Raw genomic sequence first — 24,567 nt, forward strand, 5'->3', positions numbered from 1 at the left:
CAGTATTTTACCTATGGTGAAAATGCAGGAATTCCATAGAAGTCAGTTTGATTGGGAAGTTGCAGAACCTTTTTTTAAAAAAATGTTTATATAAAATAAGCCCTTAGTTAGATGAGCAGGTGTGTGTGGTGTGTGTTGCTGTGCTCTGTTCAGGGAGGTAAGGAGGAAGAACATGGTACTACCGTAATTCCTAAGTGGTCATTCTGTCTTCTTCTTCCTCCTCTTTCGCGATCACTTATAGCAGAGTACAGTAAGATTGTCTTCCATAAACACGGTTTTAACAATGAGTCCATAAGTGACTGTGGAGGCCAGTTCTGGATCCACACGTCCTTCCACAGTGGGGACATACCGTAGGTTTCTGTGAGGGAGTTGATCACGGTGTGGATTTGCCAAACGTGCCTTCCTCTTAGCACGTTTCTCCCTTTCATCCTGAGTTCGAGTGTCTTCCAAGCCCATGTCACCCTTGGTAAAGGCTGTTCTCCAACTGGAGCGCTCGCAGGCCAGTGTTTCCCAGCTGTCGGTGTTTATACTACTTTTTTTTAGATGTGCCTTGAGACAGTCTTTAAACCTCTTTTGTTGACCACCAGCATTACGCTTTCCATTTTAAAGTTTGGAATAGAGTACTTGCTTTGGAAGACGATAATCAGGCACAACATGACCAGTCCAATGAAGTGGAAGTTGAACAATCATTGCTTCAACACTGGTGATCTTTGCTTCTTCCATTAGTTTGCCTGCATTGATGCAGTGTTAAGAAACACCTGTATTGATGAGTCTTCAGACCCCAATTGGGATCTTATCTTTGTCAGAAACTCAGGTGGTCTTCTTAACCAAGCCACTCTCTCACCTCTTCACTGCTCCTCTGGCTGGTTCTAAAGACAACTGAGAACGCTTGTAGCACTGAGAGTGTGTGTTTCAAGCCATTTGGATGAAAGCAAGGCTGGAAAAGAAAGGAATGAAGGCTGTAAGATGCCCTCCACCCCCAAAACATCCGTGCACCTAGAAGATGCTGTTCCCTTTTCATACTTGTTTAGGACTGTACAGAATAGAGAAATGCCAGGGTCTCTGTCCAGTGGGCTCTTAGTAGGGATTGGCAACCTTTGGACTGGGGGCGACTCCTTGCATCAATGAGACCTGGCTCTCTTGTGCTTGCTAGCAGTCACTTAGGCATTGACCTGCCCTGTTCTTGGAGAACTGCCTGCCCTCTATGTGCAGGGGGGATTGCTTATTTCAAGGGAATGCCCCCCCTTTTTTGGAAGGAGGTTGTATTTCCGTCCCCATTGACTGTCTTGATTAACTCGGAATAGAGGAGTTGCTTTGGAAGACGATCCGAACAACATGACCAGTCCAACAAAGTTGATGTTGCAGAATCATTGCTTCAACACTGGTGATCTTTGCTTCTTCCAGTACACGGGCATTAGTTCGCCTGTCTTCCCAAGTGACGGTACCTATTGATGTGCCGCCTTTTCACTGACCGGGCTCAAGGTGGCCAGTAACTCCGAGACCGACCGAGGCTGCCGGGGAGGCGAGCGGCCATTCGTCGCGGGCGGCTGCTGGGCGGGACCTGCAGAGAGGAGCGGGACTCGCCATTGGGCCGCGCGTGGAAGGCTCCGAGGAGCCGTCAGCAACTCTCTGGCGCCGCCTCCGCCGCTCCGAAACCTCTCGCGCTCCCCGCGAGAGGCGAAAAAAAAAGTTTCCGGCGGCCTCAGTGGCTGGAGCGGAAAAAAGCGCAAGATGGCGGAAAATTTAAAAGGTGAGAGGGAAAACGGGCGAGAGAGAGAGAGATGAGGAGACGCGCCTCTTCGGGCTGGCCGCGTGAGGCGGCGTCGGCGTCGGCGATGGAGAGAACCGCGCGGGCAGAAGCGGCGCTTGGCAGCCGGGCTTTCGGTCGCGGAGGTGGGGGGCGAGGGGGCGTCGCGAGGACGGAAGCCCCTGGCACACACCCCCTCCCTCCCTCCCACCCCCCACCCCGCAGCGTTCCGAGTCGGCCGCGCCCGGGCGACCGTTACGGGGGAAGGGAGCGCGCGCGAGAGGCGGCGTAAGCGGCTCGGGGGCCGTAGGGCGGCTGCCTCGCGCTGAAGGCGGGAAAGAAGAAGGTGGCGGCCCGGCGCGTGTGAGGGAGGGCGGAGGGAGAGAAAGAACGGGAGCCGTGAGGGGAATGTGGGGGGGGGGGTCTCGTTTGCTGAGAGGCAGAAGCGCCCCTCTTCCCGCCCCCCAGTACCAAAACGCCTTTCCGAGTTCTCTTTCGTGGGCAAAGGAGCTTTGCCCCCGTTGTGGTCCCGTTCCCCCCCCCCCCGTCACTTGTTTTTGCCAACCGTCCCCTCCCTGTGTGTCGGTGTGTGTGTGTGTCGGTGTCCCGCTCCCCGCCTTGTGTTTTCGCCATGTGCTTCCTTCTGCCGTCCCTGACATTTAGGCCTCTCGGTTTTGGGTTTGCTTTTCTGTGGCGGGGGCAGTAAATGCCACAAGGTTGGGCTCCTGACAAAGGCTGCCTTGCTTTCGGACCCTTGGCCTGTCAGACTCCTGAGAGAGACAGCCAACTCAGCCCCTTATACGAACTTTGTGTGCGGAAGTAGAGAGGTTGGCAACAGGTGGAGACGGGGAAACAGTTGTGAAACCCCTGGGCTAAGAGGGACCAGCCCTGTTTCGGGGGAGATTGCCCTGGGCGCGCAGTTTTGAAGCCCCCCCCCCAAATCCCGATGCCTTCCTGTCATGGAGCAGGAGGAGGCAGTGGGCTTGATACCTGGTGGAGAAACTTCAGAGAGTTTACATGGGCCAGAAGCCAGGGAAAGGGCATTGGTTACTCTAGTTTTCTTAAAAATTGCAGCAATGATTATATACTCCCACTTGTTGGTGGAAAAGTAAAAACCCACTTAGATTAAAATGCTCACAAGAACTTTAGTTCTCTAAGTAGGTCTTCCTCATAAATTTAAGATGACCCTAAAATTCTGATTTGGCAATCCCTGCAATCTATTTCTGCAAAACTGTACAGTACATGTGTTCTTAGTATAGTGTACTCTTGCATATTTTTTTAAGTTGTTCAGAAAATATCTTCATATTGCTTCCACTTCAGTAAAGGGTAAAGGGACCCCTGACCATTAGGTCCAGTCATGACTGACTCTGGGGTTGTGGCGCTCATCTCACGTTATTGGCCGAGGGAGCTGGCGTACAGTTTCCAGGTCATGTGGCCAGCATGACAAAGCCGCTTTTGGCGAACCAGAGCAGCACATGGAAACGCCGTTTACCTTCCCGCTGTAGCAGTACCTATTTATCTACTTGCACTTTGACATGCTTTCGAACTGCTAGGTTGGCAGGAGCTGGGACCGAGCAACGGGAGCTCACCCCGTTGTGGGGATTCGAACCGCCGACCTGCTGATCGGCAAGCCCAGGGGTCAGCAAACTTTTTCAGCAGGGGGCCGGTCCCCTGTCCCTCAGACCTTGTGGGAGGTCGGACTATATTTTTTAAAAAAATGAACGAATTCCTATGCCCGACAAATAACCCAGAGATGCATTTTAAATAAAAGCACACATTCTAAAAACACCAGGCAGGCCCCAGAAATAACCCAGAGATGCATTTTAAATAAAAGGGCACATCCTACTCATGTAAAAACACGCTGACCATCCGTGGGCCACATTTAGAAGGCCCCCGGGCCTTAGTTTGGGGACCCCTAGGCTTTGTGGTTTAACCCACAGTGCCACCTGCGTATGTATGCTTATGTTACTTTTGCCTTCTGAGTAGAGTAGGGAAGCGGGGGTTATTGTTTTGCTGTTTTGTTTTAATTATTTACTTGTTTTTATCCTGTATTTTATCCTGTGAACCGCTCTAAAATTGTATGATGGGCGCTATATAAATCAAATAAATAAATGGATTTTACGACACAAGTTTATGATAACCTCCACCTACCAATTAACTCTTCAAAATGCAACTGTGATTGTCCTTGCAATCTATTTTTGTTACATCATATTTTATAGTTTGTCTGATGCCAAAGGTTTGAGGCTGATGACAGTGTGCTAATCACAAAACTCCGGATCTTTGACCCACTTGGTGTTCACCTTGCATCTAGTGCTGTCAGCTTTATAGGCTTGAAAAGAACAAGGATCCTGCAGGTGAAAGGCAAGCTGTTTGAACAAACTAGTTTCCTAGAGACTTTACAAAGTATCTTAATTTCTGTCCACATAGGATTTTGTTGCTCAAAGCCCCAGAATGGGGAAATTATACTCAAATGCCCCCAAGAAAATGCACTGAAATGATTGTGTGAACATACAAAGATGGCTTGTGAGTTCAACCACTGGTTACCCTAACTTAGTGTTATTGACAGTAGCTCTTCAGAGTCTCAGAGAGCTTGTTCAGCTGTACAGTGGTGCCTTGCTAGATGAATTTAATTCGTTCTGTGAGTCAATTCGTTTTGCGAAAAATTCGTCTAGCGAATCCCATAGGAATGCATTGATTATTTTTTTTGCCCATAGGAACACATTAATTGAATTTCAATGCATTCCTATGGGAAACCGCGATTCGCTAGACGAATTTTTCACAAAACGAATTCGCCTTGCGAGGCAACCTCCGCTCAAAAAATCTCTTCTTTAAGCAAAAAATTTGTCTTACAGGGCATTCGTCTAGTGAGGCACCACTGTACCTGGAAATGCCAGGCAAGGACTGAATATGGAATCTTCTGCATGTAAAGCTGGTGCTGTGCCATTGAGCTATGGTGCCTTCCAGGAGTTTGTTAACATATTTTGAACAGAAGGGAGAATTTGCTTATTTATGTTAAAGATAAAGGTAAAGGGACCCCTGACCATTAGGTCCAGTCGTGACCGACTCTGGGGTTGCGCGCTCATCTCGCATTATTGGCCGAGGGAGCCGGCGTACAGCTTCCAGATCATGTGGCCAGCATGACAAAGCCGCTTCTGGCAAACCAGAGCAGCACATGGAAACGCCGTTTACCTTCCCGCTGTAGCGGTTCCTATTTATCTACTTGCATTTTGATGTGCTTTCGAACTGCTAGGTTGGCAGGAGCTGGGACCAAGCGACGGGAGCTCACCCCGTCACAGGGATTCGAACCGCCGACCTTCTGATCAGCAAGCCCTAGGCTCAGTGGTTTAACCACAGCGCCACCTGGGTCCCATGTTAAAGATACCTTGGGTCTAATAAAAGGAGAGAAGCAATGAGGACTTGAGGGAAGGGCTGTAGTTTAATGGTAGAGCATCTATTCTGGATGGAAAAGGTTCTTCTTGAACTCTTCCATCAGCTAGACATGGGAAAGTGGGTTGAAAACACTCATTTCATAGAATCATAGAGTTGGAAGAGACCACAAGGGCCATCCAGTCCAACCCCCTGCCAAGCAGGAAACACCATCAAAGCATTCCTGACATTTGTTTTAGTTATTTACTTGTTTTACTTGTATGTACTAGTTATTTACTTACTTATCTACATTTGCATGTTTTAATACCTATTCACCTTTGCTGGATTCTCCTTTCAGAGTCAGTGTGGTGTAATGGCTAAAGTGTCGGACTAGGACTCTGGGAGACCAGGGTTTGAATCCTCACTCGGCCCTGAAGCTCACTGGGTGACCCTGGGCCAGTCACTCTCAGCTTAACCTAATTCACAGGGTTGTAGGGATTAAATGAGGAAGGGGAGGAGAATCATGTATGCCACTGTTCATTAGAAAAAAAATAATTCCCCCACCCCCAGTGTGTCAAGTCTATTTGTAGATTGTAAGTCTGAAGGCAATATAATAATAATAAATAAATTTTTATTTATACCCCGCCCTTCCCAGTTTAAAAACCGGGCTCAGGGCAGCTAACAGCAAATATAAAACATTGATTAAAGGGCTGTGTTATTTCTAATTTCTGTACAGCACCTAGCAATTTTGGTGCTTTATAAATTATAATAATAATGACAGCAAATGGACCATCAAAAAATAGAAGCTGGAGATCAGAAGAAGGTTTTTAACTCTTAGAACAGTGAAGTATTTTAGTAATTTCCCTAGAAAAGCTGTATGTTTAGTCCTCTGTGTAAAATGGGGAAGTAATCCTACTCTTTGGGACCTGAACTGGTTAGAAATGCTGCCAAACAGAAAATGTTTTGCTTGGGACATAACATTTGACATAGTTTTATGTAAGTATGTTTGCTTAGATATCTAAGGATAAGCAACTAGGACACAGGTCTGTTCAGGGGTTGTTATAAGATAGGGATGAGAGCAAGAATTATGACAGCTATCACAAAAATGTATGAGGGTTTGCATCACAAGTCCTGTGCTACATTGCCACGTTTTGCTGTGGGTTGGTATTCAGAGCATTTAGTTGAATTAATACATTGAGTAGTCATATGCTGTGATAACTTTGGACCTGTTTTAAGATTCACCACTATTGTTAGCATAAATCCTCTGCATGGCACAGATGCTGCATGTGGCTGAATGTTTACTTTATATGATTGCTGTAACTTTCCCACACAGGAGCTCAAGCTGTAACCTGATCTCCTGTCATGTGATGTTCTTTGTTCTGTTTCTACTTTCACTTTCTTCTGAACGGAGAGTGATGGTGAACACACTTAAACCACACTCTCTGAATAAACGTAGATTAGCACCTACGATTGTTTGCTGTCTTCTTTACCGAAGCCAGTGGCAATAGTAAGAATATTGGTGATTTACATCCCAATATTCTAACAGTGGTAGCAGAGTTCTGGCAGATAGTTCTGCAAATAGGTTTGCAAAAGAACAAGCAAACTTCAGATGTGAAAGTGAAACACAGGCAAGGAATTATGGTTGGGATGTATGTATGTTGAATTCTGGAATGGGAACAGAGGTGGGAAATTAAATCTGTTCCTTCCAGGATGCGTTGCACAAATTTTAGAGTTCTTGCTCTCTGTGGCAGCAAACATCAGAAATGTGTGTAAGACTTAACATTCTGAGATTTCCCTTTTCCTTATGATCCTAAAAACAATGATAGAGCTAGCCAGAAAAGTATATTACAACTTTTTGTTAAAGGAAAATATACAATTATTCTAACGTATATCTGCCTTAACTCCCATAGCCTGCACTGTTTGTTGCAAATCAACCTGGTCCCACCTCCAGGATCTCTGCCGTTTGCAGAAAGTTTGCTGCCCTGGCTTGGGTATTACCAGAAAAAACCTCTGTGATTTTGAAGTAGAGTATCTGTGTGACTACAAGAAAGCTCGGGTGAGTTACTTGGGCCCTCCTGCAACTTTACCAACACCTTTTATACAACCTTGCATCTGTTTTCCCTAGCTCTCAGTTAAGTGTTTGTACATTGTGATTTGGTGTTAGTTGGCACTCCTTCACCCCTCTTTCTGCTCTTCATACTTTTAGCCAGGCATTACTGATCCAGATAATCTCCCTTTCCTTTGATTGGTGGCCCATAGTTTACAGGACTGAAGCTGTTAAGAGAGAATGTTGCAGAGTTGCTTAATTTTGCATGAGATACCTGGGTTTTGTCCTTTACTTTGGGTTTTAGTAGGTTAGGAGAAGGGGTTATTGGGAGAGCTTATTTTCTGGGGTTTGTTTTCAATTCTGGGAAGAGAATGGTCATGTTTTAAGCTGACACTGTGCATGGTTACCTTTTACTCAGGATGAGGAATACTACCTGGTGAAGTGGCGGGGCTACCCTGAGTCGCAGAACACTTGGGAGCCCAGAAAGAACCTGCGCTGTATCAGTATACTCAAACAGTTCCACCGGGACCTAGAGCAGGCATTGATTCGACGAGGAAGCAAGTTAAGAAAGAATACACGCTTGCTTGACCAAGGCATCTCCAACTACCTAGTGCAGAAGGCCAAACAGCGGCGGGCTTTGCAGCATTGGGAATATGAACTCAATGCCAAGCGCAACCACAAGGGATGCATTGTGGTAGAGAATGAGGTGGACTTGGAAGGGCCTCCCCGGGACTTTGTCTACATTAATGAGTACAAGGTTGGGGAGGGCATCACTCTCAACCAGGTGGCTGTGGGTTGTGAGTGCTCAGACTGTCTGTCAGAAGCAGCAGGAGGTTGTTGTCCTGGTGCTTCACACCATAAATTTGCGTATAATGAGTTTGGCCAAGTGAAGATCAAGGCTGGCATGCCCATCTATGAGTGCAATTCTCGCTGCAGCTGTGGGATTGACTGCTCTAACCGTGTGGTGCAGAAAGGCATTCGTTACGATCTTTGCATTTTCCGGACAGATAATGGACGTGGCTGGGGTGTGCGCACACTGGAGAGGATCCGCAAGAACAGCTTTGTCATGGAATATGTAGGAGAGGTAGGATGAGCAGGCATGGACCAGAAGTTTAGTTGTGATCCAGGGTACAGGAGGAAAGAAAAATTGAAGCTGGGTTGGCCTGTTCCATTCTATAAGATGTGAAGCAGTAACGCCATGTTTGTACGTGACATGCTCCAGCAGTGAGCTTCAGGTAGAAATATTTACTTCAGACTCATCAAAGAGGCAGAGACATTTAGGTTTCAATCATATCCACTTACCTAGGAGTAAACCCCATTAAACTCAGTCGGATTTACTAGTGTATAATAATAATAATAATAATAATAATAATAATAATAAGTTAATACATTAAAAGCAATACACATAAAACACAACAGTATATTGGGAATAAATAACAAATATTTCATTTTATCAACCTATAATCCATATCACTTGTTGCTAATACTAAACAAAAAACCCTGAAACTATAAAGAATGGAAATGTCTCTTATGTTCTCTCTCTTTCTCTTTCTGCTCTGGTGTCACTTATTTTAACTGCCTGTAATGTTTTCTGATTTCCTGAAATGCTCCAGTCAGTCAGAAGCAACTCCTCACCAAAATTCTAAAAGGGCTAGGTATTATGCATATTTACACATGACATAGATAGGAACTTGAAATATTCCAGTCAAACTGGGCATAATTAAATAGCCGGCTATACTGCATGGGCTCCAGTCTAAGATGGAGGGGTTATATTTGCACTTACTTTCCAAAGTTATGTAATTGATCTTTATATGGTCAGTTGACAAAATTTGCTTTGATCAGTGAACAGGGGGATATCAGTTACATTACGAGGATAAGCAGGCTCTTTGTGACTGATCCATCTGAGGCATGGGTAGGCAAACTAAGGCCCAGGGACTGGATCCGGCCCAATTGCCTTCTAAATCTGGCCCACGGACGGTCCAGGAATCAGCGTCTTGTTACATGAGTAGAATGTGCCCTTTTATTTAAAATGCATCTCTGGGTTGTTTGTGGGGCCTGCCTGGTGTTTTTGTGCTTTTATTTAAAATGCATCCCTGGGTTATTTGTGGGACATAGGAATTCGTTCATCCCCCCCCCCCCAAAAAAATATAGTCTGGCCCACCACAAAGTCTGAGGGACAGTGGTCTGGCCCCCTGCTGACAAAGATTGCTGACCCCTGAATTCTGAGGGGTTCTGAAACATGAAAGTTGTGGAGTTTAAATGCAGTAGGCCCAAAACTTACACAGGAGTTACATTGCAGAGGTCCACTCACAAAGGCAACATTGCACGAAATCAGGAAAATCCCTGGAACAACCCCCCTCCCCCATATGACCATCCCTATCTTACTGGGCTCTGGGAAAGTTGTGCAATGTCCATCCCTACATTACTGGCCTCTGGAAGGCTGTGGGTGGCTTCTGTGGGTCTTGCTAATTCAAGTGGGACGAGTAGATGGACAAATTCAGGAAGAAAGGAACATTTACTGTATAGATATTGTGGTTACTGGTAGTTTTGGGGAATGGTGCCAAAAGCTAAGAACATCAAAATTATTTTGCTCAGTAAATCATCCTACGGTATGACATATTTACACCACAGATTTAGTGATTCATCAACCAGGGGACTACAGGCTGCTAGATTGGGTTTGTGAATATGTATGTCTGTATATCATTGCAATTGCATATAAGTCCCCTTAAGGTTTATTTGATCAAATTGGGAAATAGAAATTTTATAAATAAACTGGGCAGAATCTAATATTGTGTGACCAGACTTCCATGGTCTTCTCTGCCCTGCATGCCCCCAAATCTGCTCCAGAGGATTGAGGAACTCTCAGGAGCAGATTTTGAGGGCCATGAGGCCAGTGGAAGTCCTGTTGCATGAGTGGAAGTCTATTCTACTTGCACACAAACAGCACTGAATGCAACTGATTAGCAAGAAGGCCATAATTGTATGATTCCTACCTGATACTCTTAAACACGTGGGTAGTAGAACCTGCTCTGTACAATGAGAGTTTTGCTGCAGAAATGAAGCATTTTGGAGCCACCTATTGGATACCTGTGTCACAGAGAGGCTTAGATGGGTGAAGATTCCATAAAACCAAAAGTGAGTCTAAGCATGTGTAGAAAGGTTACTCAGCAGAGAGATAGCAGAAATTGTGGAACAAATGAGATCTGGATGAACATTTTCAATAGATTACTAAGAAAGATGCAATAGCCCCATTTTTGCAGTGCTTACTGTTTTTTTGCATCTCTCCCAGATAATCACATCAGAGGAGGCTGAACGACGGGGTCAGATCTATGATCGACAGGGTGCCACCTACCTCTTTGACCTTGATTACGTAGAAGATGTATACACAGTGGATGCCGCATACTACGGCAACATTTCACATTTTGTCAACCACAGTGTGAGTGGGGTAGATCACAGTGGGGAGGGAGCCATATTTTCAACATAACTTTTAATGTAGAGCTTGTCTTACTTCCCTCTTACTCCCGTTTTCTGCTTCCAGTGTAACCCTAACCTACAGGTTTACAATGTCTTCATTGAAAATTTGGATGAGCGGCTGCCACGCATTGCCTTCTTTGCTACTCGACCTATCCGTGCTGGTGAGGAACTCACCTTTGACTACAACATGCAAGGTAAGAAGGGGAGTGCTTGAGAAATTTAGGTGGGCGTTGAGACCTGTTCATTTTGGGAGGTAGGGATTAAGAATGAAGATCATGTTTTGAACCATTAAAAAATTATGGTTAGATTTCCTCCTTGAATTGCAAATAAAGCACAGCAACAGTATTCTAAGATAATTCTGATAGCTTTTCTTTTTAAGAGTGTGATAGGTAGGAGCTTAAAGGAACAGGGAACTTTTATGAGTTTAGCTTTTTGGCCAGTATGTAGCCTTGTTGTGGATAGGGTGCATTTGCTAGATAAAATTCAGTGACAGGTCTGCTATGATGGAAGATATTCTGGTTCCAGTGCTGATTTCCCACCTTCCCTATCTCTCCCACAGTGGACCCAGTAAATGCAGAAAGCACAAGGATGGACTCTAATTTTGGCCTAGTTGGAGGCCTGGCTGGCTCTCCAAAGAAGCGGATGCGCATTGAGTGTAAATGTGGCACAGAGTCTTGCCGGAAATACCTCTTCTAGTTCCTTGCCAGTTTTGCTTTAAAGTTGTCTGGTTAGACTTGGACTGGAATTCAGTACAGAAGTGGCAGTTGCTGAAAGTTTGAAGGCAGAGGGTAAGAGTCAGGAACTTACCTGCTTAAAACAAAAAACACCTAGTACTTTGAATTGCAAAGAGAGCAATGACTGACATTTCTTATGCTACCCAGCCTTGACTGGCTGCTTCTTACTGCCAGACTGAAATATTCTTGCAGCAGCTGAGAGATTCTTCAGCTGGCAGGAGATTGGTTCGACTTGTCAAACTTGCTGTTGATGTCCTGGTTGGAAAAACACAGCATAGTATCTCTTAAGTCTATGGATGTCTTATTAGAACCTCAATTACAGCTTTTTACTATTTTTGAAGGCTTGATTGTGAGTGCAGTGTGGCAGAGAACACTGACTAGTTTCTTATATTCAGTGTGGTTTTCTAAGGGATACAAGTCTTGGTTTTACAGCAGAACTGCTTTCTAGCCTCATTTATGAGTAAGTGGTAAAACACAAGCCATTTAAAAAATGGATTTATCTGCACAAAGACTCTCTGTATTACCTCAGTGTGCCGTATGACTGTTCCCCACCTTTTACACATCCATAGAACTTGTTTTCATTGAGGATGGGAGAGGCCCATGTAATTTGTACTTGAAGTTGCACTTAATACCCATCGTAAAGCCCTGTGCAAAGTGAAAAGCCACAATGTTGCCTCTTGTAACTAATGAATTTGTTTTGAAAAGAATATGTTTTTAAATATACAGTATATATATTGGAAATGGGTTGGGGCAAAGAATCTAGCTTCTGGAAACCACTGTATTTTGGAAGCTGTGATGAAGCTTGTTAATTATGACTGATGAAATTAGATGGCTGGGTTCCTTATTTTGCTTGTGACATATCTTGTATTTCATTCTTTGAAGCAAAAACTCAGATAACTTCAGTGTGTGCGGCGAGTGGGAACTAGAAACCAGTGTTAGCCTAACATATTCCAGAAAGTCATTCCAGTTCTTCAGATCATTCACTTGTTTTGTGCTACCTTCATCAGCCCTAAGAACTACAAAAAGGGGTATACACTAAGGTTTGGAATACAGAAGTGAGGCTTTACTAATTTCAGGTAATTTTATTTAGCATCCATTTTCCATGTACCCATCATTCACACAAGTAATCAGCTGTATAAATCTGTGGTAGGGAACCTCGAGTCTAGGGGCCAGGCCTCTCTATCCTACTTCTGTAGATAATTAAATGGGGCATATCTAGGTGCAGCCCCTCTAAACTGAGAGTTCATGAAGAATAAGGATATTAGGTTTGGATGCCATGTTGAATGAAAAAGAAACTAGCATGTCATGTGTGGAGAGGAAGTTAAGTGTTTCTGCATTTTCATTCAATGTAATCCTGCTTTGCTCTGTCCATTTCAGGATATAGTCCCTGGCCCTACATCCTTGTAAATCTCTGTAAGAAATATCAGAAGTCTATTCACACACACTTGTTCATCATTGCTTAAAACTGAAAAAAGCTTTTAGCGCCATCAATCCTGCTTTCATTTTAGTGAAATGCAACGTATTTGACTTTCACAGTGTGGAAACTCAAGAAGCTGCTTAGTATGATGCCTGGTAATGAGGCTGTGCTTTTTTGCTGACTGAGGTTATCTGTTTTTAATAGTTGCATGCCAGGCAAATATGTAATAGGTGATCTTTTCCCCATCGTTTTCATTTCCATGAGCTGAATTTCTGCATGTCATGCAACTATTACAGTGTGGTGTGGAAAAGCAGTCCTCTTCCACCTCTTTCAAAAAGGAGAATGCCGGCAGCATCCAAGCTCAGGTGCCATGCAATTCTTGCCAGAAGGGCACTCCATCATTGGCCCATGGCAAAGGAAACAGGCCTGTGCACATATTTAAGATGAATAGTCTTCTTCATTTATTCCTAATGTACCGTGAGCTGTAACTGACGTTTGTTATTGGTTTTCCACTGGTAGTTTCTTTGGCGAAGACAAATGGTGAGCTCTGGATAGTCTGAAAACAGCAAGGCCAGGGGAGGAGCAAAGCTTGCTCCTTCTCACTAAAGCATAGTGAGACCAAACTGGGCCATTGTTTAGTTTATTGCATTGTTGTCCAGGTTGCCAGTGTGTTATATTTTTTGTATTGCCATTCATGTGCCCAAGAGATTCCAATGCCTTTATAAACATGTAGTGTAGTGACTACACTTGGGAGTACTGTGTACAGTGCTGGTTGCCACATCTCAGAAAGGTTATATAGTTCGAGAGGATGCAGAAAGGCTGAACTAAATAAACTGAGGTTTAGAATACTTCTTATAATAAGGAAAAGACTGCGGTGCTTGGGGCTTTTAAGTTAGGGTGTGAAAGCAAGTATGAGTGTGTGACAGAAACTTATAAAATTGTATAGTGTGGAAAAAGTGGGTAGAAATACAATTTTTCATCCTCATTACACTGGAACCCAGAGTCATTCAATAAAGTTGTTTCGCAGGATATTTTGGAATGACAAAAGTAGGTTCTTCAAACAGCACATTTTCTTTAAAAGTTTGCTACCACAAGATGTAATGATGGTCACAAGCTTAAATGTATTTGAAAGGGGGTTTGCCAGATTCATAGAGGACAAGGCTATAGGGCTACTAGTTTTGAAGGGTCTATTTCCTCAAGATTGGATGAAGTATTCCTCTGAATCTACTATTGAGCTTTAGCAACAAGGCTATTATTCTCATATCTTGCTTGTGGGTTTTCCAAAGGCGTTTGGCAGGTCAAAAATTGAATGCTATTCTAGGCTGCATCAACAGAAGTATAGTGTTCAGATCAAGGGAAGTTACACTACTGCTCTATACTGTCTTAGTCAAATCACACCTGGAATGCTGTGTCCAGTTCTGAGTGTCATGATTCTCTCAACCCTGCAATAGGCTGTGCAATCTGTTTGATGCAAAGATGTGGCTGACTTGCCACCCCATGTATAGGGTCCCCTTAGCTCAATTCATGTTCTTCATAAGGTGACCAATGTGGCACCTATGAGGAAATTTGAAGCACCATCCCATCAGCTCTTACCTTCCACGTACCTGCCTGAAAATCCTACCACTTTTTTTTTCAAGTAAAAGTGAATTTAGAAATATTTTCTCCTAGTCCACAGAAAGAACAAATCTGAGGAAAAAGCAACTATCACAGCCACAATACAGAAGAGTTTCAATACAACTAACCCCCTTCCCTGTTACAATGCCACACATGCTGTGGAAGATAAGTGGCAAAAAGCAACAGCATTAAGTAGCTGCAAAGTTCAATTTAGCAGACTCTACTCCACCACTTGCTTTTGAATACAGTTGTCAGGAATGTTCCAGATTGAGTTTCTTGATATTCCAAACACATTCCTAGTAATATTTCAAGCAAGCTGTGTTGGTGTGCAAGCAAATCTATTCAGCACCTGCAGTTTCCTCTCCCTGTAATAGGAAGACATTTCATCACTGGTAGCTGCTTCTGAAAAACATGCCAGAATTAAGAGCCCAATGTAGACATGAGCTGCAAGATTTTTCATGTTGGAGGGGAATCTGTCCACAAAGTTGTAGCTGCAGAAGTTCACATGTCCAACAGGCACACTAATAAAGCAGGCTGATCCTTCCAAGTTGATGGCTCAGTCTGGCACTTGAAGGAGGCAAAGAGAAGATGTCGCTTTCTGGAGTTTGATGTCCTTGGTATTTCCAGGAAGGAATGGACCATTGCAACAGCAAAGTACAGTAGTTATGCAGCAGCAAGGAGCAAGCTACTACTAAATGGGAGCTAGGGCCACTAAATTCCATGCTCATGAGGCAAATAACCCATGTAGTCCCAAATCCTATGCTGCCAGTTGGCAGAGAGGCTCTGCAGCATTGTTTACCACCTTCACTTTTGGCATACATTGTGTCCTGTTGATTACAGCTGACAGCAACTTGGACATCTAACACATAAACCACAATAGAAGTAAGCCAAACGTCTCACAGGATAACCTGCATCCTTTGTCTGGTATACAAAATCCCACTAATTGAAAACCTGGGAATAAATGGATGCTGGTTCACTGTAAATATGTTCTCAGTATGTTCATAGCTGTAGAAGATATAAATAAAACGACCAGCAAGAGGAGGACAAAGGGTCTTTAGGGTTCCTGACTTTCACCCAAGCTGTCTCCTTCAGCAATGTTGACTAACTGTACTTCTTTCCACTCATCAGGGGAGAAATGCTACTTCTGTTCTCTTTTCCAGACAATAACCATGCCTTTGGCATCACTGGATGCCAACAGGCTTTCGTCACAGTTAAAGCTGACATCCAACACAGCAGCACTATGACCTTGTAGTTTGTTGACTATAGCCTTAGTAGCTCGCTCCACGTCAAAGAAGTAGACACACATATCCTCACTGCCGGTCACTGAAATGCACAAAGAGAAGTTATTAGAGGGGGAAAAGCTTCCCTGTGTTTTTTTTTTTGGGGGGGGAATAAGCTCTGCAGTAATTATGTGTCATACAGATTAGCTGCATGCAGTAGCAGAGTTGCGAGCAAGGAAGTGGCAACCTGCAAGAAATTCCAAGTGAGAATGTCTTGTCCTGCATCCCCTTTACAATGAGAATGAACTCTCATGGGCATCATACCAATGCATGCTCCCTGGCGGAAGGACATGAGGGGACAGAAGATGCTGCGGACAGGATGTGAGCTCTGCTGTATCTGGAAACTTCTCTTAAGCTGGAGTGTCCCTTCGTTGTCCACTACCCTGTCAGGAAAAAGTAGCCAAGAACAGACAATGGATAAATAGCTTAATCATCGCAAACTGCTTCTCGGTGCCTGCATTACACTAACGTATCACATATTCTGTCCTCTAATATGGGGCTCATTGGCACTCTGAACATATGAGTAGAGCAAGTTTCTGTCTTCTAGCATGGCAATGCCATGGGAAGCCCCTCACCTATATAGCAGCAGCTTGTTAATACATGCATTGATGAGGAGGGAGGGGTCCCGTGCTTCTCTGCTGATCCAAGAGCGGGCCGAGATACTGGTGATAGAACTGCCCTCGTTAACTATCAGCCGTTTTGCCTTGGTCAGTTTTCCTGTAGGGGGGAAGAAGGAAGCAGAGGGCTTGAAGCCAAGCCGCACCTGTGCTAATCCTTGTCCTTACTATGCTCCCCATCCCACTCCACTCACCTGTTGCCATGTCAAAGAGGAAAGAAAATATGCTGCCTTTGTCATCTCCTGCCCAGAGGATACGGCCAGGGGAATCAAAGGAGAGAGACAGCACTCGGCCAGTTAGCTTGCTCGAGCCACCCTTCACTTTTTTCCCTGTTGAGATGTTCACCACATGGAGGTTGTGCTTTCCATTCCCCACCTTATGGACAAATAAAGATGTCAGTTTCAAACTATTCTACAGAGCAGAAGAATGAACAACAGGCACACACTCTTCCTCTCCTCTTACCCCCCAAGAGAATCTCCCCTCACCACCATCTTGGTTAATTAGGGACCTGAAACACCTAGAGGAGAAAGTTTTTGTTTTTATCTATGCCAAGCCCCTTTGACTTGTGACCAGACTGCCTTTGCTTCACTCCCAGCAGTACTGATTCCAGTTCCCATTTCTTTTGATTCAGCCCACTTATTCCGTACCTACATCATTTGGGGGGTGGGGAGAAAGGAGGAAACCTCAACTGTATGCAAGCACATGTCCCTTGGAGGGGAAAGGCCCAGTGCTTTGTTTATTAGCTCAGGCGGCAGTGGGCAGGGGCACTATACCCTAGGCCAGTGATGGCAAACCTATGACACGCGTGTCAGACGTGACACGCAGAGCCCTCACTGCTGGCACACGCCCCATCGGCCCATTCACGTTGTTGTTGCCCCCCCCCCATTTGTTCTCCCGCTCCTCCTCAAACTACAGCTTGTCTCCGGTCCTTTGTTGTTGTTGTTGTTGCTGCTGGTAGCCAGAGATTGTTTTTTAACCCTTTCTGTGCTGTTTTTTCTGACGCTTTGGCAGACGATGATTGGGTGTAACAGTGTTCATTTTTTAACCCGTTCTGTGCTGGTTTTTTTGGCGCTTTGGCAGACTATGTCGGTGCTGCGTGTTAGTTCCAGCAAATGTATTATTCGTCATTTATTTCTGTTCTCTCCCCCCCCCCCAAAAGTGCAGCAGCTTTGGGGCAGCCTCCCCAAAAAAGCAAAGCAACTTTTGCACCCCCTAAAAAAAACCTCCAAAACTTTGGTCAGCAGCCCCCCCCCCAAAAAAAAGCCCAACAACTCTGGGCACTTTGTGATAAATAAGGGGTTTTTGGTTTGGTTTGGTTAAATAATTAGTTTTTGGGTTATTAAATACAGTTATATATTACAATTATACATTTTTGTTATTTAAACTATAAATATCATGAAATTATGGTTTTTTTTCTTGAAGTGACACACCACCCGAGTTATGCTCGGTTTTTTTTTTGGCAAATTTTGACACACCAAGCTCAAAAGGTAGCCCATCACTGCCCTAGGCCTTCACTCACCACCGTGAGATTATTGTTCATGGGCTGGAAAGTGCAGCAGAGCAGCTCAGAAGCATCTGGATCTGGAATTTCCCGGATGCACTTGCCATCCTCTGTAGCCCATATGCGCATAGTGGCGTCAAGTGAAGTGGAAACAATGACGTCATTGGAGAGGGACCAGGCAAAGTCCGACACGCCACGGCTATGTCCCTTCAGCACCCGCAGCACCACAGGGGGAGTTGGCACTAGCTGGCACACAGAAATGGTACCATCCAGAGAACAGCAGGCTAATAGGTGTTTGTCATCATTGGCAAACTGAACCTTGGGCACTGGGAAAGAAAAGGGGAAATGCTGTTAGCCAGATGTTGACAGCAAAGGCAAGAGCAGCACCAGCACCCACCCTCTAAGAGGCTAACAGTTTTAAGGGATTCTTAATTCTTTCCATGCACTTCAGCTACAAATATATCTCTGCCAGATACCACTCAGAACATTTTTGCATCAATACAATTACAGAGCTCTCTAAGGAGCATTTGAGGAAGGCTGTGGGGGAAGGGAGGCTTTGTGTTAGGCTACTTAATAGTTAACAGCTGCACTTAAGCATGCTTATCAGCAAAAGATGCAACACCAGCCTGTAAAGGCTTTTCCAACCCTCCACTTTCCCTTGCTCGCTTCCACCTCAAGAAGGCAGGAATAATAACCTCAGTACTTGTCTTGGAGTCGTCTGTTTTGTTTTTTGCAGGGGTGGGGGTGGGGTGTCACTTCTTCTACATAGTTCTCTCCAAAACGCAATCTTCATTGTCACCTTGGTTCATATGACCAATGTGACATCAAAAGACAATTAGTAGCTATCCCATGACACCTTAGCTACTGCTCTACTCACCAGCCTCATCCACGTGCTGGTCAAATATATGGTACATGCCAGCAAAAGCGTAGTTCTCACTTAGGGTGGTATCCCCAGCCATTGCACGGCTGGCCTCTGCCACCGAAGTGGGGACAACACTGCCAGGGGGTCTAAAGGAAGACACAAGACATTGTTATGAAATAAGCACACACCTCGAACTTTGTTTCCAATGGAATGGGTGTTGGAGGGCGGGGAAACCAGTATGGGAGCAGAGAGCTTTTGTCCTGGCTGCTTTACTTGTACTGGAGTCAGAACAGTATCCAGGGTTCTGACAAAAACTTGGAAGTCAAAGAATTGGCATGCACCAAATGAGCAGATGAATGCCATGCCCACTTTTAGCCCCAGATTAGATCTGTCGGCCTTGTACCTCTCATCGTAGACAGCTCGGTTCATTTGCGCCTGCAACTGGTAGGACCCTCGGCTGACAGAGCGGCGGTGGCCTCGGGCACCCAGTGCCCTTGGGTCGTCATCAAAATCCTATGGCACAATGCATAAAATAGCTACATTGGAAGATAGCAAGGAGCTAGATGACATACTATGCTGGGTGCTATGCTGAAGGAAGCAGAGACATATACCTGCAAAGTCAGGGATTACAGAGAGGAAGCAATGAGAAGATGAGGAAACGGCAGCCAACACTTAAGTTGCAGAGTGCCTTTATAAAAGACTCAGATTTCTAACCTGTGCTTCTGTTCTCTCTGTTTTGTTTGTCTATTTTCTAATCCTGATGACTAAAAATGTGTCGGGAGGCTCTTAATGAAGGCTCTGGAACCTTTGCGGGGGGAGGAATACCTCTTTAACTGTGCCCTTACCTTGTTCTGCTCTCTACATTCCCATTTTTCTTGTCTGTTTTCCCAAATTGCCAAATTTTCCAATTTTCTGAAAATCTGAATATTGGGATTGGAATTATGTGAGCGGCTCTATGCAAATAAACTTACTCTGCGTATGTCTATTGCTCATGCCATGGGCGTAGCCAAGATTTTTGTTAGCGGGAGCAGAACCGATGTGGTTGGTCAGTTAGTTAAGTATTTCTATTGTTTTACTTGATCTGGAGGAGGGAGCTGCCCCTCCCTGCCCCCCTGGCTATGCCCATGACACATGCATAGTTTAGCTTTGGCTTCCCTGGGGTTACACACAGCCCTGATCCTACTGGACAAGAATACTGTGCTGCATGGAGTGGGAGCTCAAATGCTCCTGTGTTGCAAGGAATCATTCTCTCCTCTGAGCAAGTGCTGACCTCGGCAAAACACCTACGGCCCTCTTCCCACCAATGGAATAAGCTTCATTTAAATACATGATGTCCCGGGCCAAATGCACAGGGCTGGTGTTACTCTCATCCCCGTCCCCCCCCCCTGGTTGCCCTTGGTTACCTCCATGCGGTCAAGTGTGGTACGACTGCTTCGGACAATGCTGTTGCTGTAGGCACGGAAGCTGCTCTGCTCTGAGAGGGGGCCGTAGCGCTGGGCCAGGAGCTGGCCGCGCAGCCGCAGGTACTGCTTACGGAGCGAGGGGTCGTAGCCGGCTTTAGCGTTGTCCCGCAGCAGCTGGCTGCGCCGGCGGATGTACTGTGTGCGGAATTGCGGGAAGGTTGGGGTGCGGTATGCGTTGTACCTGCAATAGGGGTTGGTGCATCAGCTGCTGGAAGCCTGAGCCTACTGCATTCTCATTAAGCTCACCCTGCTCTCTTTTGCTCTTCAGCATCGTGCTGGGGTTAGCACCAACTGAACGTAGAGAATCTCCTTCAAGATTCCCCTGCAGCACAGTATCTTGCATTGCCATGCTGTGGTCAGTACTCCAGCTGACGACACTATAATGGTGTGACACAATATATTTGAGGCCACCAAATGAAAAACACTCAACAATTGGAAACAAAATCCCTCTGGTACAAAGTAAGATTTGAGGAACCCACCCACCATCTACCTCTAAAACGTTGATATTTTGCTTCTAAAACTTAGTTGTCCAAAGACACAAGACACTGACCCTTTCTCAGGACATGTTTTTAGTGGAGGTTTGACCATGTTGGTCTGGATACAAGGCTCCCTCAATGTAGGAAGCACCCCTAAAATAAGATTTTTTTAAATCACATCTTTTCTACCTATAAGAGCATGGTTTATACAGGCCTGGTTTGGGGAAGAGCGGAATGCAGCCTATATTCAGACCAATATGGTAATTCCTGCACTAATTGAAAGTACGGCATCAAAAAATGATTGACTCATCTGGAGAAACCACCAAGGGTAATTGTGAAGGCATATTCATAACTATGTGTCTCTATTGTTGATGTTCCCACCAAACATGGGTCTAGAATTCTCACACAAGACACCCATCTCCTTGAACAATTAGACAAGAGTGATTTGCCTTCTTCCCATAATAACATGGGGAGCCCTGCGGGATCAGACCAAAGGCCCATCTAGTCCAACATCCTTTTCTTACAACAGCCAACCAGATGCTTGTGGGAAGCCCACTAGCAGGACCTGAGAGCAACAGTACTCTCCTCATTTGTGATTCCCAGCAATTGATCTGCAGAAGCATACTACTTCCACCAGCACAGGTAGACCCCAGCAGCACAAAACACCGCCCAAGTCCCCTGTGGGCCCTGCTCCTTTACACTTACCGTGCATCTACAGCCAACACTTGCTGCCAAACTGCTGCCATGCCCCACACTGCCACTGGCCGCTCAGGGGAGCCTGTAAGTGGGCGTCTGCAATTGAGAGGTTGCAAAGAAATCAGCTTCAGAGATGGATGCTGAGAGGGATTAAAGGCTTGCGCAACATGATGGCCCATCCATTAGCATGAAACTTCCAGGCCAAGAGGGGCACAGATGGCTAGACAAAAGAAGCCTTAGCTGTGAAACTGGCCATAGGCAACGGACAGGGAAAGCACACTCCCCTTCCCACAGGAAAAAAACAAAGCTCCGTGACAGTGCTTCAGACAAGCTAAGGAAGAACCAATTGAAGCAGATGATGGGACTCGGACAGCAATGGGTGTGGTGGTAGTATTTTGTTTCCTGCAGCATAAGGGAGAGCATGAATTCTGCGTCCCTCATACTGGAGCCACTGTGTAGTCTGCTGACTTGTTTTACTGGGAGGGAAGAAAGGTTTGGACTTGACACTGATGTTCCCTCCACATAACAGACAGCACTAATACAGGGAATGGATATGGGCCACAGGATCGTAAAAGGTACTAGAGCAGGGATTGCAAACCGTCCAGTCAGGAGACCTACAGCATGACTTATCTGCCCCCTCCGCACATTATTACCTTAGTAATTCTTGGCAGTTCTTCCCAGGAAGGAGTGCCCTTCCCCTACAGTGGCTTTGCAAAAGGGGCCCAGTCCCCATAGCTTAAGAAATTGGTCATGCCTGCATTAGAGCATCCATAGGAGATAGATAAGAGTGAACCCTAAGCCAAATCCAGCCATCTGGTCTCTAATATCCTACTACACGCTCCCCTGAAAAGAGGAAGATCAGAGGGGGATCTGCACCAGCAGCATCTGCGACAACTGGACTTTGCAGTGGGCAATTTTTGCTGGGTCTTTCCTTAAAAGGGACCTAATTTCTGATTTGGGGGAGGGGGTGTTGAGAAAAAGGAGCTCAGGATGTGGTATGGTATTACTGGGATGATAAGCAATGACAGCCCCATTTGCTGGAGGAGCGGAATAATCCCGTAAGCATTTTTGATGGGAGGAGAATTAATTTCCTATTACATGGGGGGTGGGGAGAGACGCGAAGGGAGGTGCGACGTTTCGGAGGTGATGGCACGGGCTCGTTACCATGGCGATGAGAAGAGAGGGGCGGGGATGAAGGAAGGCAAGGGAGAGAGGGATGTGGATGCGCTGAGAAAGGGCCTGTGTCCGCGGGATGTCCCGAAGGCAGGGAGGAGACCGCGGGGTCTCCATGGCGACCACCTCGCCGGGAAAGGCAGCTGAGGCCAACCTTGCAAAGGGGGGCGGCGGGGCGGGCTCGTTTCCACGGCAACCGGACCCGGGGAAGGGGGGGGCGCCTCATCCTCCGAGGGCAGCCGGCCGGAGGGTCGGGGTCCCGCGGGTGGGTAGAAGGGGCGCTGTGGACGCGGGCGGTACCTGCAGCAGCGGCTCCCGGGTCCTCAGCCGCGGCGATGGCCGGCAGCGGCAGCAGCAAGAGCAGCGGAAGAAAAAGGCGGAGACGACGAGGAAGGCGGGAGGAGGAGCCCCGGCGGCTCCAGCCCACAAGGAAGGCGCATGCGGGCCCGGCGGCGCCCAGCCCTTCCGAGGCGGAGGTGGCGACGCGAGTGGCAGGCCGCTGTCAGCCGCCCAGAGGTTGCTCGCCGCCGCTGGCCTCGCTGCTCAGCTGCTGCGGTGCGCGTGCTCCAGAGCACGTGCAGAGTGCAATCTCCCCATGGGGGATGAGGAGCGGCGGGGGCGGGTAGCGGCCAACTGGTGAGGTTTTCAAAGCGGACGTGAACCCCAGAATCTTTGTCCGCGTTTGTAAAACAATTATCACAGAACTCCTTCTCTCCTCTCCCCCGCCCCGCGCCGCTTCTTCTTTCTGCACTGTTCCCCTCGCCTTTGCTCCTTGCGGGCGGTTCACCAAAAGGGGCTCGACGTCGAAGCCACACTTACTGTTCCGCAGTCATAGGAGCCAACTCCTAGGGACCGAGGTCCCTCCCCCCACTTCTATTAAAATATTTGAGACAGACGCCCCCCAAGTTGATGGGGATTGCCATTCAGATAGTGTGCGTGTGATCGATTTTGTGGGGCGGGGCTCACCTGCCCCATCCCCAATATTTTATTCAAGCTCGCACCCCTGCCCATAGTAATCACAAAAGTCCCAATGTGTGTTTTGAGGGGAGGTGCATTTTGTTGTTTTGCATATACTTGGGGAAGTTTTTGCTGAAACCGCGTTGCACAAAAGTGACTCCTAGAACTGAACGGAGGAGGGGTAGCTGGAGGTCTGAGACCTCGCTTTATTAACCCTTAAACTCCAGGCTCCAATATAGTTAATAATAATAATAGCAACAGTAACAGTAATAGTAATAATATACCCCGCCCACCTGGGCAGCTTACAGCACGTATAAAAACATAGTACAATAAGTTGCATAATAATATTAACTATATAGCACTGCTAAGCTGCAGAGTACCCTTGTATTTCACCCTAAGAGGTTCGTGCCTAGAAGGGCTTGCAGTCTTCATCCTGACACCTAGGGAGTGGGGAGGAAGAGACCAGAAGGTTGCAAAGGCAACCGAGAAATACCAGTCTCCATTTCTAGAGAACAGGATGGAAGGAATTTGGGCGATGCCAAACCCTTGTATAGCAAGTTGCGCCTGTTAACCCTGCCTGCCTCTGTGCTCGTCATTTTACAAACTACTTTTGTGCCATTCTACTGAAGAGCTCTGCGCCCTTGCAGAGTCTCTTGTTTAAGGTACCAAAGCGATCCAGAGCAAGGAGAGCAAAAAAACGATGGACCAGAAACCAGGATCGTTTTGTAGTTAAAGAGCAAGGAAAGAAGCTGGGGGGGTTCAAGCAGGGAGACAACATGCCAGCAAGCATTTCCTGTATAATGTCTGTTCAAAGTTTTGCAAGCCACCCACCCAGCCAGAGGCCACACCAGGAAGCTCAAGGAAAAAGAAAGCAAGGAAACTTACTGGAATCTCATCCAGATCGAGTTGCCCCAGCTGCTGCTACTCACGGAGCTTCTTTTCTTCCTCTCCGGATTCCACTCCATGGTTTTCCCGGGGAAGCCAGATGCACCTGCTAGGCTGCAATCTGGGCCTTTGTAGAGAGGGTGGGGCTGCTTGGGAAAGGAACTGGTGATAAGGAAGGCCAGTTCTATCCGTGTGTGTGTGTAAAAGTAAGTTCAAATTCCTGGAGAGCCTGGTATAAACCTAGGTGCCTCAGAGAGG

The 24,567-nt window shown here is 46.2% G+C and overlaps 2 protein-coding genes across 3 annotated transcripts; one reads left to right on the forward strand and one right to left on the reverse strand.

Moving 5' to 3' along the window:
- Positions 1-1,716: 1,716 nt before the first annotated feature.
- Positions 1,717-13,107, forward strand: SUV39H1 (SUV39H1 histone lysine methyltransferase). Its single transcript, XM_035140823.3, has 6 exons — positions 1,717-1,750; positions 7,024-7,169; positions 7,579-8,244; positions 10,450-10,596; positions 10,699-10,828; positions 11,194-13,107. Exons 1-6 carry the CDS (start codon positions 1,732-1,734, stop codon positions 11,328-11,330), a joined length of 1,245 nt encoding a protein of 414 aa, XP_034996714.1. The 5' UTR covers positions 1,717-1,731; the 3' UTR covers positions 11,331-13,107.
- On the reverse strand, positions 12,427-24,463 carry WDR13 (WD repeat domain 13). 2 transcript variants are annotated; one of them, XM_035140822.3, is made up of 10 exons: positions 22,768-23,035; positions 21,304-21,390; positions 20,063-20,303; positions 19,063-19,172; positions 18,675-18,805; positions 17,816-18,123; positions 16,491-16,671; positions 16,255-16,396; positions 15,944-16,062; positions 12,427-15,722 (listed from the first exon to the last, which is right to left on the reverse strand). In XM_035140822.3, exons 2-10 carry the CDS (start codon positions 21,342-21,344, stop codon positions 15,538-15,540), a joined length of 1,458 nt encoding a protein of 485 aa, XP_034996713.1. In that variant the 5' UTR covers positions 21,345-21,390; positions 22,768-23,035; the 3' UTR covers positions 12,427-15,537. The 2 variants fall into 2 exon arrangements, with proteins under 2 accessions (XP_034996713.1, XP_034996712.1); XM_035140821.3 differs by lacking the exon at positions 22,768-23,035 and adding an exon at positions 24,310-24,463 and having other exon boundaries at positions 14,497-15,722.
- Positions 24,464-24,567: the final 104 nt, after the last annotated feature.

Source organism: Zootoca vivipara, chromosome 15 (assembly GCF_965207765.1).
Source record: "Zootoca vivipara chromosome 15, rZooViv2.hap1.1, whole genome shotgun sequence".
NCBI lineage: Eukaryota > Metazoa > Chordata > Lepidosauria > Squamata > Lacertidae > Zootoca > Zootoca vivipara.